This window comes from Elephas maximus, chromosome 8 (assembly GCF_024166365.1).
Source record: "Elephas maximus indicus isolate mEleMax1 chromosome 8, mEleMax1 primary haplotype, whole genome shotgun sequence".
NCBI lineage: Eukaryota > Metazoa > Chordata > Mammalia > Proboscidea > Elephantidae > Elephas > Elephas maximus.
This window is the reverse complement of record NC_064826.1, coordinates 131,904,171-131,916,777: the sequence shown is the minus strand read 5'-3', so window position 1 is coordinate 131,916,777 and position 12,607 is coordinate 131,904,171. Positions and strand designations below refer to the sequence as shown.

The following is a 12,607-nucleotide window of genomic DNA, read 5'->3' as shown; positions in this document are numbered from 1 at the left end:
TTTCAGTCAATTGTCATAACATAGTTCATGAAGTTTATGTTATACATCCTAGTTTGGTGAATAATGTCTGGGGTCTTAAAAGAGTGCAAGCGACCATCTAAGATACAACTATTGGTCTGTAGTCCTCCGGAGCAAAAGAAAAAGAAGGAAACCAAAGACTCAAAAAAGAAACTAGTCTACGGAACTAACAATCTGCATGAACCATGGCCTCATCTACTTCGAGACCAAGAGAACTTGACGGTGCCCGGCTACCACTACCAACAATTCTAATCAGGACCACAATAGATGGATCATGATAGAATGGGAGAAAAATGTGGAACAGAACCTCAAATTCCTTAAAAAACCACATTTACTGGACGGGCTGGAGGACTCCCAGACACTACTGCCCGGAAACACTCTTTAAACCTTGAACCAAAACTTGTTTTACCTTTTAGCTAAATAACAAATTGACTCAGAAAATAAACAACATCACCCATGAGTACTGTCCTTTTAAAAAAAAACAATCTGTATGAGACTAACTGGTCAACAATTAAAACAGATTAGAATGTAAAGGGACAGGGAAACTAGGTTAATGGAAACAGCAGCCTGAATGCAAATATTGGGAATGTTCATGCATTGTGAAGAATATGACCAACGTCACTAAACAACTTGTATAGAAGTTGTTGAATGGGAACCTAAATTGCTGTGTAAACCTTAACCAAAAACACAATAGAATATTATTTTAAAAAAGAAATCCCTATGGAGCACAGTACTGTTCTTATTATGCACATGGGGTCACCATGAGTTGGAATCAAGTAGATAGCAATTGGTTTTTGTTTTGTTTTTCCCTCTCTTTTTTTTTTTGTATATACCTTAGAAAGTCTTTGATTAAACTGGTCTAGTAAGTGTGTCAAAACAGGGGTAGAAACAAGTTCTAGGTATGGTAGAGATCATATCCAATTATAGGAATAAAAAGGGCTTTACAGAGGAGTTAGCATTTGAGTCAGGCCTAGGAGAAAGCTGGCAAAGCTTACCCTCACAGTGATTTCATTTCAGTAATCAGATGCAGCTTCGAGTAAGTCGGCCATAATTTTGTTTCTGTCTGAAAGCAGTTCTATTTGTTTATAAATATCTGAACCACACAGATGTTTTATAGAATCAATGCAGGTATTTACTGCATAGTGTAGACTGATAGTGCTTTAAGTTGGAAGAGTCCTTAAAGATGATGTGATAAAGTATTTCACCAGTTTCTCTGCAGTGTCCCGATGGGGTTCTACAATGACCTCTTGGACTTCCAAAGATGGGAATGGAGGTGACTAGTGGAACTTAAGTTCCAGGATTCCTGCTTCAGCCAAGGACTGGATTTGCAGAGATTCGGGCTGCTTGATACTGTCTCATAAGTTACTGAGGCTCTGTTTATATTCAATACATTTTCTCTCTCTGCTTCATTTTGGGTAATTTTTATTGATCTGTCTTCCAATTTACTGACCCTATCTGCAGCATCCAACATTCTATGTAACCACTCGGTAATTTTTTTCTTTACATATATTGTAATTTTCAGTTCTATAATTTCCATCTGGCTTCTTTTTGTAATTTCTGCTTTTTCTGCTGATATTCCCTATCTTTTTACTTGTTGTATCCATATTTTCCCTTTAAATTTCTTGATAATATTTGTAATAGCTGTTTGAAAGTCGTTGTCTGCTAATTTCATCATCTTTGTCATTTTGGGGTCTGTTACTATTGACTGCATTTTCTCTAGGGTATGGTTCACATTTTCCTACTTCACATGTCACTAGTTATTATTTTTATACTGAATATGGTAAATAATACTTCGTAGGGAGTCTAGATTGTGTTTTGTTTTTCCTTTAAAAATGTTGACTTTTGTTCGGGAAAGCAGTTAAATATTTGTTGGGTCATCTTCATCCTATAAGGTATTGTTTTATGCTTTGTTAAAGCCGATCTATTTCTTCGTCTTAGGCACGACTCTTGGGCTTAACTCATGGCCTGGCCTTTCTGTGATTTCAACTGAATTAACTCAGTGCCTGAGATTCTCCATCCCCTCTGCCGCCGGCCCAGTTCTCGCACATTAACAGAACTCACTGTCAATTCATATATTTTGTTCACAAGTATATTTTTATATAGTTGAAACCACAAATTAAGTATGGTTTGTAGTTTCCTTTTTCATTCATGTAATGGAATATTATGCACTCATTTAAAATGGCAGTTATGAAGAACACATAGCAACATGCATAATTCTAAGAATATAAGTGTTAATTCTTAACATTTGCTTCTACTGAATTAAGCTAATCATGATTCTTCTTCCATTTATTAATGTAATGAGTTTATACTGATAAATTTTCTTATATTGAACCATTCTTGCATTGCTGAGAAATTAATAACTTTGACCAAAGTATTTGATTCACCCTTACTTCCCTATCTTTTGCAGCATCTCGTGGATTTATTTTTCTTTTTATTTGAATACTTCCTGTGAGAGTGTTTTTAATGTGGGCTTTTAATATGACAATCGATCCAAGACCTTGTAGCATTAGAATATTTTTCTTACATACTCATATTTGAATGATGATTTGGCTGGACACAAAATCTTTGTAAAAATAAGATCATGTTAAATTTTTAGTAACCACCAAAAGAATAAAAACAGAGCATATAGCTTTCAGACTACTGTTGTTGATACTGTGTGCCACTGGGTTGATTTTGACTCACAGCGACCCCATGAGACAGAGTAGAACTGCCCCTAGGGTTTTTGAGGCTGTGATCTTTATGGGAGGAAATATCCAAGTCTTTTCCCTCGGAACTACTGGGTGGGTTTGCCAACCTTCCGGTTAGCAGCCAAGTATTTAACACCACCAAGTATTAACACCACCAGGGTTCCTTAGCTGTCAGACTAGTAAAGAAAAAATAAAGAAAATGAAATCAGTTCAACAGAGTATAGGGAAGTGGAAAGGAAAAAAGAGAAGCATAGATGAAGGAAGATCAACAGAAACAAACCCAAATGTGTCAGTACTCATACTATATGAAAATGGACTAATTCACCATTTCCAAGATAGAAAGTATCATATGTATTTTTTTTAATCCAGTTGTATGCTTTAAGATGTAATTAAAACAGTAGGTCATAGAAAAGTAGACACAAAATTAGCCAAAAGATCATTTGCAACATATTTCAGACAAAAAATAAGATTTTTAACAAAAAATATTATTAGCTCAGGTAATAGACTTTTTAACTTTTAAAAATTTTATTGTGTTTCAGTTGAAAGTTTACAGGGCAAATTACTTTTTCATTCAAAAAATATAAACACAAATTTTTTCGTGACAGTAGTTGCAATACCGGAATATTTCCACACTCTCACCCTTTCCCTTTCCCCCTAGGTTCTCAGTGTCCATTCATCCAGTTTTCCTGTCCATTTCTGCATTTTTGCTTTTGGGCACATGTTACCCATTTGGTCTCATATACTTGATTGAACTAAGAAGCATGTTCCTCACGTGTGTGTTTGTTTGTTTTATAGGCTTTCTAATCTTTGGCCAGAAGGTGGACTTCGCGAGTGGCTTCATCGTTGAGTTAGCAGTGTGTCTGGGGTCCGTAGTCTCAGGGGTTCCTCCAGTCTCTGTCAGACCAGTAAGTCTGGTCTTGTTTTTGTGACCCTGAATTTTGTTCTACGTTTTTCTCCCACTCTGCCTGGGACTCTCTATCATGATCCCTGTCAGAGCAGTCGGTGGTAGTAGCCAGGCCCCATCTAGTTCTTCTGGGCTCAGGCTGGTGGAAGCTGTGGTTCATGTGGTCTAATACTCCTTTGGACTCATATTTTCCTTCTGTCTTTGGTTTTCTTCATTCTCCTTTGCTCCGAACATGCTGGGACCAATAGATGTATCTTAAATGGCCACTTGCACTCTTTCAAGACCCCAACATTACTCACCAAACTAGGATGTAGATAATAAACTTTATGAACTATATTATCCTAATTAACTGAAATGTCCCACCAGACTATGGTCCTAATCCTTCAAACCCAGGAAACCAATCCTTTGAGGTATTTGGTTATGTCTAAGAAGTATGTCCATGGATGGATGTGTCTTAGATGGCTATTCACAAGCTTTTAAGACCCCAAACGCTACCCACCAAAGTAGGATGTAGAACATTTTCTTTATGAACTATGTTATGCCAGTTTACCAAGATGTCCCCCGAGACCATGGTGCCCAGCCCTTAGCCCCAGTAACTCAGTCCCTCACTGTGCTTGGATGTGTCTAGGAAGCTTCTACGACTTTGCCTTGGTCAAGTTATGCCAGCTTTGCCTATATTTTGTGTCATCTTTCCCTTCACCAAAGTTGACACTTATCTACCAAAAGCTCAAAGAAGAAACTAGCCTACAAAACTAACAGTCTACATGAACCAGGCCTCATCTACCCTGAGATCAAAAGAACTAGATAGTGCCCAGTTACCACCACCAAGGACATAAAGAATGGTCCCAGATAGAATGAGAGAAAATTGTAGAACAAAACTCAAATTCTTAAATCAAAACAAAAAACAAAGGCCAGACTTACTGCACTGGAAGAGACTAGAGGAACCCCTGAGATACCCTCTAAACTGAAACCTCTTCTGGAAGTCACCTTTCAACTAAAGCTCATCATCATCCAAGAGTACTGTGTTCCTTTAATTAAAAAAAAAAAATCATCTATGAAACCAGCCTCAACATCTATCCTGAAGCAAACATGAGAAGGTGGGGGTGGTGGTGGGGGCAAGAAAGCTAGATAAATGGAAATGGAACAAACAGAACAGAAATAATGAGAATGCTAACACATTGTGGAGAGTATAGCCAGTGTCACTCTCTGAACAATATGTATAGAAATTGTTAAATGGGAACATAATTTACTGTTTAAACTGCCACCAAAAACATAATAAAAAAAATTTTTTTTAATTAAAAGAGATCATAAGGGGATGTGATCCTACAGATGCTGAAAACGCTGATGAGATTGCTGTATTTTAAGGGCAGTGCCTAATGTTGTTGTTAGGTGCCGTCAAGTCTGTTCCGACTCATAGCGACCCCATGCACAACAGGACAAAACACTGCCTGGTCCTGAGCCATCCTTTCAGTTGTTGTTATGCTTGAGCTCATTGTGGTTGCAGCCACTGTGTCAATCCACCTTGTTGACTGTCTTCCTCTTTTCCGCTGACCCTGTACTCTGCCAAGCATGATGTCCTTCTCCAGGGACTGATCCCTCCGGACAACATGTCCAAAGTGTGTAAGACGCAGTCTCACCATCCTTGCTTCTGAGGAGCATTCTGGTTGTACTTCTTCCAAGACGGATTTGTTCGTTCTTTTGGCAGTCCATGGTCTATTCAATGTTCTTCACCAACACCACAATTCAAAGGCATCAATTCTTCGGTCTTCCTTATTCATTGTCCAGCTTTCACATGCATATGATGTGATTGAAAATACCATGGCTTGAGTCGGGCGCACCTTAGCCTTCAAGGTGACACCTTTGCTTTTCAACACTTTAAAGAGGTCCTTTGCAGCAGATTTGCCCAATGCAACGCGTCTTTCGATTTCCTGACTGCTGCTTCCATGGATTGTGGATCCAAGTAAAATGAAATCCTTGACAACTTCAATCTTTTTTCCCTTTATCGTGATGATGCTTATTGGTCCAGTTGTGAGGATTTTTTTTTTTTTTTTATGTTGAGGTGTGATCCATACTGAAGGCTGTGGTCTTTGATCTTCATTGGTAAGTGCCTCAAGTCCTCTTCACTTTCAGCAAGCAAGGTTGTGTCATCTGCATAACGCAGGTTTTTAATGAGTCTTCCTTCAATCCTGATGCTCCGTTCTTCTTCATATAGTCCAGCCTCTCAGATTATTTCCTCAACATACAGACTGAATGGGTATGGTGAAAGAATACAACCCTGACGCACACCTTTCCTGACTTTAAAACAATCAGTAGCCCCTTGTTCTGTCCAAACAACTGCCTCTTGATCTATGTAAAGGTTCCTCATGAGCACAATTAAGTGTTCTGGAATTCCCATTCTTCCCAATGTTACCCATAATATGTTATGATCCACACAGTCGAATGCCTTTGCAAAGTCAATAAAACACAGGTAAACATCCTTCTGGTATTCTCTGCTTTCAGCCAGGATCAATCTGACATCAGCAATGATATTCCTGGTTCCATGTCCTCTTCTGAAACTGGCCTGAATTTCTGGCAGTTCCCTGTCGATATACTGCTGCAACCGTTTTTGAATGAACTTCAGCAAAATTTTGCTTGTGTGTGATATTAATGATATTGTTCTATAATTTCCACATTCTGTTGGATCACCTTTCTTGGGAACAGGCATAAATACGGATCTCTTCCAGTCAGTTGGCCAGGAAGCTGTCTTCCATATTTCTTGGCATAGACGAGTGAGCACCTCCAGCACTGCATCTGTTTGTTGAAACATCTCAATTGATATCCTATCAATTCCTGGAGCCTTGTTTTTTGCCAATGCATTCAGAGCAGCTTGGACTTCTTCCTTGAGTACCATCGGTTCCTGATCACATGCTACCTCTTGAAATGGTTGAACATCTACTAATTCTTTTTGATACAATGACCCTGTGTATTCCTTCCATCTTTATTTGATGCTTCCTGAGTCATTTAATATTTTCCCCATGGAATCCTTCACTATTGCAACACAAGGTTTGAATTTTTTTCTTCACTTCTTTCAGCTTGAGAAATGCTGAGCGTGTTCTTCCCTTTTGGTTTTCCACCTCCAGCTCTTTGCACATGTCATTATAATACTTTACTTTGTCTCCTCGAGCTGCCCTTTGAAATCGTCTGTTCAGTTCTTTTACTTCATCCTTTTGCTTTAGCTGCTCGACGTTCAAGAGAAATTTTTAGGTCTCCTCTGACATCCATCTTGGTCTTTTCTTTCTTTCCTGTCTTTTCAATGACCTCTCGCTTTCTTCGTGGATGATGTCCTTGATGTCATTCCACAACTCATCTGGTCTTCAGTCACTAGTGATCAGTGCGTCACATCTATTCTTAAGATGGTCTCTAAATTCAGGTGGGATATACTCACGGTCATATTTGGGCTCTCATGGACTTGCTCTGATTGTCTTCAGTTTCACCTTGAACTTGCATATGTGCAATTGATGGTCTGTTCCAGAGTCAGCCCCTGGCCTTGTTCTGACTGATGATATTGAGCTTTTCCATTGTCTCTTTCCACAGATGTAGTCAATTTGATTTCTGTGTGTTCCATCTGGTGAGATCCATGTGTATACTCACCATTTATGTTGGTGAAAGAAGGTATTTGCAATGAAGAAGTCGTTGGTCTTGCAGAATTCTATCATTCGATCTCCAGCATTGTTTCTACCACCAAGACCATATTTTCCAACTACTGATCCTTCCTTTTTGTTTCCAACTTTCACATTCCAATCGCCAATAATTATCAATGCATCTTGATTGGATGCTCAATCAATTTTCAGACTGCTGCAGCTGATAAAAATCTTCTATTTGGCCGTAGTGATTGGTGCATAAATTTGAATAATAGTCATATTAACTGGTGTTCCTTGTAGGCATATGGATATTATCCTATCACTGACAGCGTTGTACTTTAGGATAGATCTTGAAACATTCTTTTTGACGATGAATGCAACACCATTCCTTTCCTAGTTGTCATTCCCAGCATAGTAGACTATATGATTGTCTGATTCAAAATGGCCAACACCAGTCCATTTCAGCTCACTAATGAGGATATCGATTTCTATGGGTTCTGTTTCATTTTTGACAATTTCCAATTTTTCTAGATTCATACTTTGTACATTCCAGGTTCCAATTATTAATGGATGTTTTCAGCTGTTTCTTCTCATTTTGAGTAGTGCCACATCAGCAAACGAAGGTCCCAAAAGCTTTCCTCCATGCACGTCATTAAGGTCGACTCTATTTTGAGGAGGCAAGTCTTACCCAGTCATCTTTTGAGTGCCTTCCAACCTAGGAGGCTCATCTTCCCACGCTATATCAGACAATGTCCGCTGCTATTCATAAGGTTTTCACTGGCTGATGCTTTTCAGAAGTAGACTGCTGGCTCCTTCTTTCTAGTCTGTCTTAGTCTGGAAGCTCAGCTGAAACCTGCCCTTCATGGGTGACCCTGCTGCTATCTGAATACCAGTGGCATAGCTTCCAGCATCACAGCAACACGCAAGCCCCCCCCAGTACGACAAACTGACAGACACGTGGGGGTGTGCCTTAGGCACTTTTTTTTTTTTAGTGCCTAATAGGACCCTGAAAATGAGGAAAAATGTTCACAGCGTTGGTTTTTGAAAGAGCAGCTTACCATCCTTTTGACTGTGTTTGCAGATTGGGCATTTGAGAAAGCATGGGTAATTGGAAGGAGTGAGAAACCACAGTGGTTCAAGAAAATCAAAATTAATCAGCTTTCAGTAGAATGAAAATGGAATTAAAAAGCTTTGATGATGGGAGCCATATACTAAGAGTTTTTAACTAAACTCAACAGTGGCATGAAAAAACAAAATTGAAGCATTCTTTTGTTCTTTGACAATGCTACTTGTCATTGGTCACTGCCCCTGTCCAATATTAAATTAATTTTTTTCCACCATCCACAATGTCAGTTCTACGATCTCTGGATAATGACATTATCTAAAATATTAAACTACAGGAAGCTATTGCTTCAAAAAGTGATTACCAACACTAGATGTACAAGATAGCATTGGCGATTTCAGGGAAAACTGATATCCTTGATGCAGTTTCATCTCTTAAGGGATCAATCAAACTGATTAAGGAAGAAACTGTAAGAAAATGCTTTAAGAACTGTGGTTTCTTACATGACAGTGACAGTAGTATACAAAGTGAAACCGTTACCGAGCCCAGTGACATCATGCAGATTCAGGATGTAATAAATGACATTGATTGTGGTGTTTCAGAAAATAGGGTTAGTGCTGCTTTCATTGATATAGACAAATTGCCAGAGAAATGGATGATATAAACCTGCAAGAAATTATGGACTTGCAGTCTAAGGATGACAGTAGTGAAGATGATGAAGACCTACCATTAGAAGAGCCTGAGCCTTCAAGTCAAACAAGTTTTCAGCTATGTAAATGCTTTGAAGGAATTTGGAAAAGTTAAAGGAAATCAAGAGTTTTTCATAAGGTTACAGACTTAGAAATTTGTTTCAATAATTTTCATCAAAAAACTAAACAGTTGACATTAGATGTTTTTATTAAATGAATTTTACCTGTTTGTTTGAACAACATATACACATATCTGTACATAATTTGAATAACATGCAAATCATAAAAAATGGTTTAGTTTCTTTTCCAGTCCTATAAAATAAAAAAGAAGCACTTTCTAGGTGTTTATAGGGTAGAATTCTTAATAGAGTGATAGAAAAGTGATAAGACTGTACCATGTCAAAAGCAGAAAACTTGGGAGACTCAGAAAAACAGGGCAGTCCCGTCGAGTTCCGGCTCGCACAGATTTCACTGTATGTAGAAGAGGACTTGAAGCACTTACTAATGAAGATCAAAGACTACAAACTGCAGTACAAATTACACCTCAACATAAAGGAGACAAAAATCCTCACAACTGAACCAATAAGCAACATTTAAAAAAAAAATATTGAAGTCAAGGATTTCGTTTTACTTGGATGCACAATCAATGCTCACGGAATCAGCAGTCAAGAAATCAAATGATGTATTGCATTGGAAAATCTGCTGCAAAAGACCAAAAAGTAAAGATGTCACTTTGAGGACTAAGGCGTGCATGACGCAAGCCATAATATTTTCCATTGCTTCATATGCATGTGAAAGCTGCACAATGAATAAGGAAGACCAAAGAAGAATTAATGCACTTGAATAATGGTGTTGGCAGAGAATATTGAATACACCAGGGACTTCCAGAAGTACAAACAAATGTGTCTTGGGAGAAGTACAGCCAGAATGCTCCTTAGAAGTGAGAATGGTGAGACTTTGTCTTACTTACTTTGGGCATGTTATCAAAACCAAACCAAACCCAATGTTGTCGAGTTAATTCTGACTCACAGCAACCCTATAGGACAGAGTAGAACTGCCCCATATGGTTTCCAAGGAGCGCCTGGTGGAATCGAACTGCCGACCTTCTGGTTAGCAGCCATAGCTGTTTACCACTATGCCACCAGAGTTTCCGGGCATGTTATCAGGAGGGACCAATCCCTGAAGAAGGACATCATATTTGGTAGAGAGTCAGCAAAAAAGAGGAAGACCCTCAAATGAGATGGATTGGCACAGTGACTGTAACAATGGACCAAAACATAGCGACGATTGTAAGGATGGCCCAGGACCAGGCTGTGTTCATTCTGTTGTGTATGGGGTCTCTATGAGTCAGAACTCATCTCAACGGCACCTACACCAACAACAGCATGTAGAGCGAGATAGAGATATATAAATATATACATGCACACATACATACACACACACACATAATAGAATGCTATGTAGCTTTGCAAATAGTGATGTAGATCTATATTTATTGGCCTGGAAAGATGTCCCAAGATATACCATTGAGTTAAAAAAAAAATTATCTAATGTAAATCCATATGTGGGGTAGTAGGAATAACTAGTAGGAATAAAGAGCAATAAGTGTATTCATTAATGGTTCATAGGTTCAAGAATAAGGACCAGGTGCATTAGAATAAAATGAAATACTTAATATATACATTCCTAGGTTCAGCCCAGATCAACTGAATTCATAGCTCAGAAAAGTACTGGGAATTTGTATTTTTATCAAGCTCCGCATGTAATTCTGTTGTACAGCTTCATTTTCAAGCTACTAGCAGTAGATCCAAATGAAGAAATGATAGAATGTGGTGGCCTATTTGCTATAAAGGATGAAAGAGGGGGGAGAATCATCCATTCAAAAAATCTTCATTGAGCACAAGAAAACAGTGCTGTGATGGGCCTCAAGTGAGGCCCCAAATGGGTTGATGTGGGGCAGACAGTGTAAAAGAGAACTTGAATTGGGCCTCAATGAGTGGACAAATTTGGATGGAATGGCAGGCGTGAACCAGAGGTTTCTAGCTCTTACTCTTAATAACTTGCCATACCTCAGGGTATTTTAGTCTTTGCTGATAAACTTTTTGCTTTTTTGTATTCTATTAGGTACCGATTTCTGTAGCTATATCTACAAAGAAGACCATATTCACACAGGAAAGCATTGATCCACTTGAGAAGGAGGCCTTGCAGCAGGAATCCCTGCCAGGCACCTCCAAGATCCCTCCATTAATGCCTTAACAGATTCCCTCTTCAGAATCAGCTGGCCAGACTTCTGGAACTTCAGAACTCCACAAGTTGCTCCTGAAATGCCTTCTGACTCCATATCTCTGTATTAGATTTATCAGAAGCTAGCTGATGCTTCCCTCAAAATTTTAGGCCAAGAAAACAGCCAAGCTAGCACAGCTCTTACTTGAAGATGACAATCATGTTGGTTAAACTAATATGAGGGGCTTTGGAAGGAGATATCTGTAGGAAATCTCCACCCCAGGTCCTGTTCTGATAGCTGTAAAAATCCCTTAATCATGTGGAGATTTGTTATAGGATAAAATGAATTCAGGATAAGGATTTAAAATAAACAACCAAACCAATGAGTCTTTCCTCATTTTGTCTTTTTTGTTGTTGTTTTGGAGATTATAGTGTGAAAACATCCACCTAATGTTTTGATGTCTTATCTTTAGCTACACTTTGCAGTCTAGGTATACATGCGTTTCAAGTAACATTCATTCAAATATCACCTATATGCTGGTGACTGCCAGATTTATATCTATTTTTTAGGTGAACATAAAAGCATAACATTTCAATCAACAGCTTTAAAGTGTATGATTCAGTGGCATTTAGTTCGTTCACAATGTTATGCAACCACCATCTACTTTCAAAACATTTTTCTCATCCTAATAGAATGCCATGTACTCTTGAAGCAATCAGTCCTAATTCCCCGCTTACCTCCTGCCCCTGTCAACATCAATCTGCTGTCTCTAGGATTTCCCTGTTTTGATTATTTCATAAATATGAAATCATACAATATGTGACCTTTTGTGTCTGGTTTCCTACACTGAACATAATGTTTTAGAGGTTCATCCATTCTGTAGCATTTGTCAGTACTTGATTCCTTTTATGGCTGAGTCATATTCCATTGTATGTATGTACAAATTGCTTGTCTATTCATTTATTGATAGGAATTTGAGTTTTTTCCAACTTTGAGATATTGTGAATAGGGCTGCTATGAACATTAGGGTAGAAATATCTTTTTGAGTACTTGTTTTCAATTCTCTTGGGTGTATACCTAGGAGTAGAATTGATGGATCACATAGTAATTCCGTCTTTGACTTTTTAAGGAACCACCAAACTGATTTCCACAGAAGCTGCATGATTCAGATTTGTATCTTTACTCCAGATCTCCCTTTAACTGCCTGTTCAACACCTCTGTTTGGATGGCCTAAGGGCATCTGAACCTTCACCTGTTCAAAGGTAATCCCTGATACTTGCCCTCAACCAATTTCTCTTATAGTATTCCCATTTCATCAATATCAACTCCATTCTTTGAGTCTCAGGCAAAAACTCTTGTTGACATCCTTGACTCCACTCTTTTACTGCCACCCTAGATCTGA

General features: G+C 38.5%; 1 protein-coding gene across 4 annotated transcripts in view; it reads left to right on the top strand.

The window, feature by feature from the left end:
* DYDC2 (DPY30 domain containing 2) overlaps positions 1–11,578 on the top strand; it is a 29,514-nt gene extending 17,936 nt beyond the window's left edge. The window contains exons 5-6 of one of the 4 annotated variants that reach the window (XR_007518513.1): positions 3,501–3,610; positions 11,106–11,578. Coding sequence is in view for 3 of the 4 variants with exons in the window: in XM_049894731.1 (XP_049750688.1) it covers positions 11,106–11,237 (132 nt within the window). In the remaining variant the exon portion in view is untranslated. Of the gene's footprint in view, positions 1–1,237; positions 1,615–3,500; positions 4,932–11,105 lie in introns of those variants that run through there. The other 3 variants (XM_049894731.1, XM_049894733.1, XM_049894732.1) reach the window with 3 other exon arrangements.
* The last annotated feature ends 1,029 nt before the right edge of the window (positions 11,579–12,607 follow it).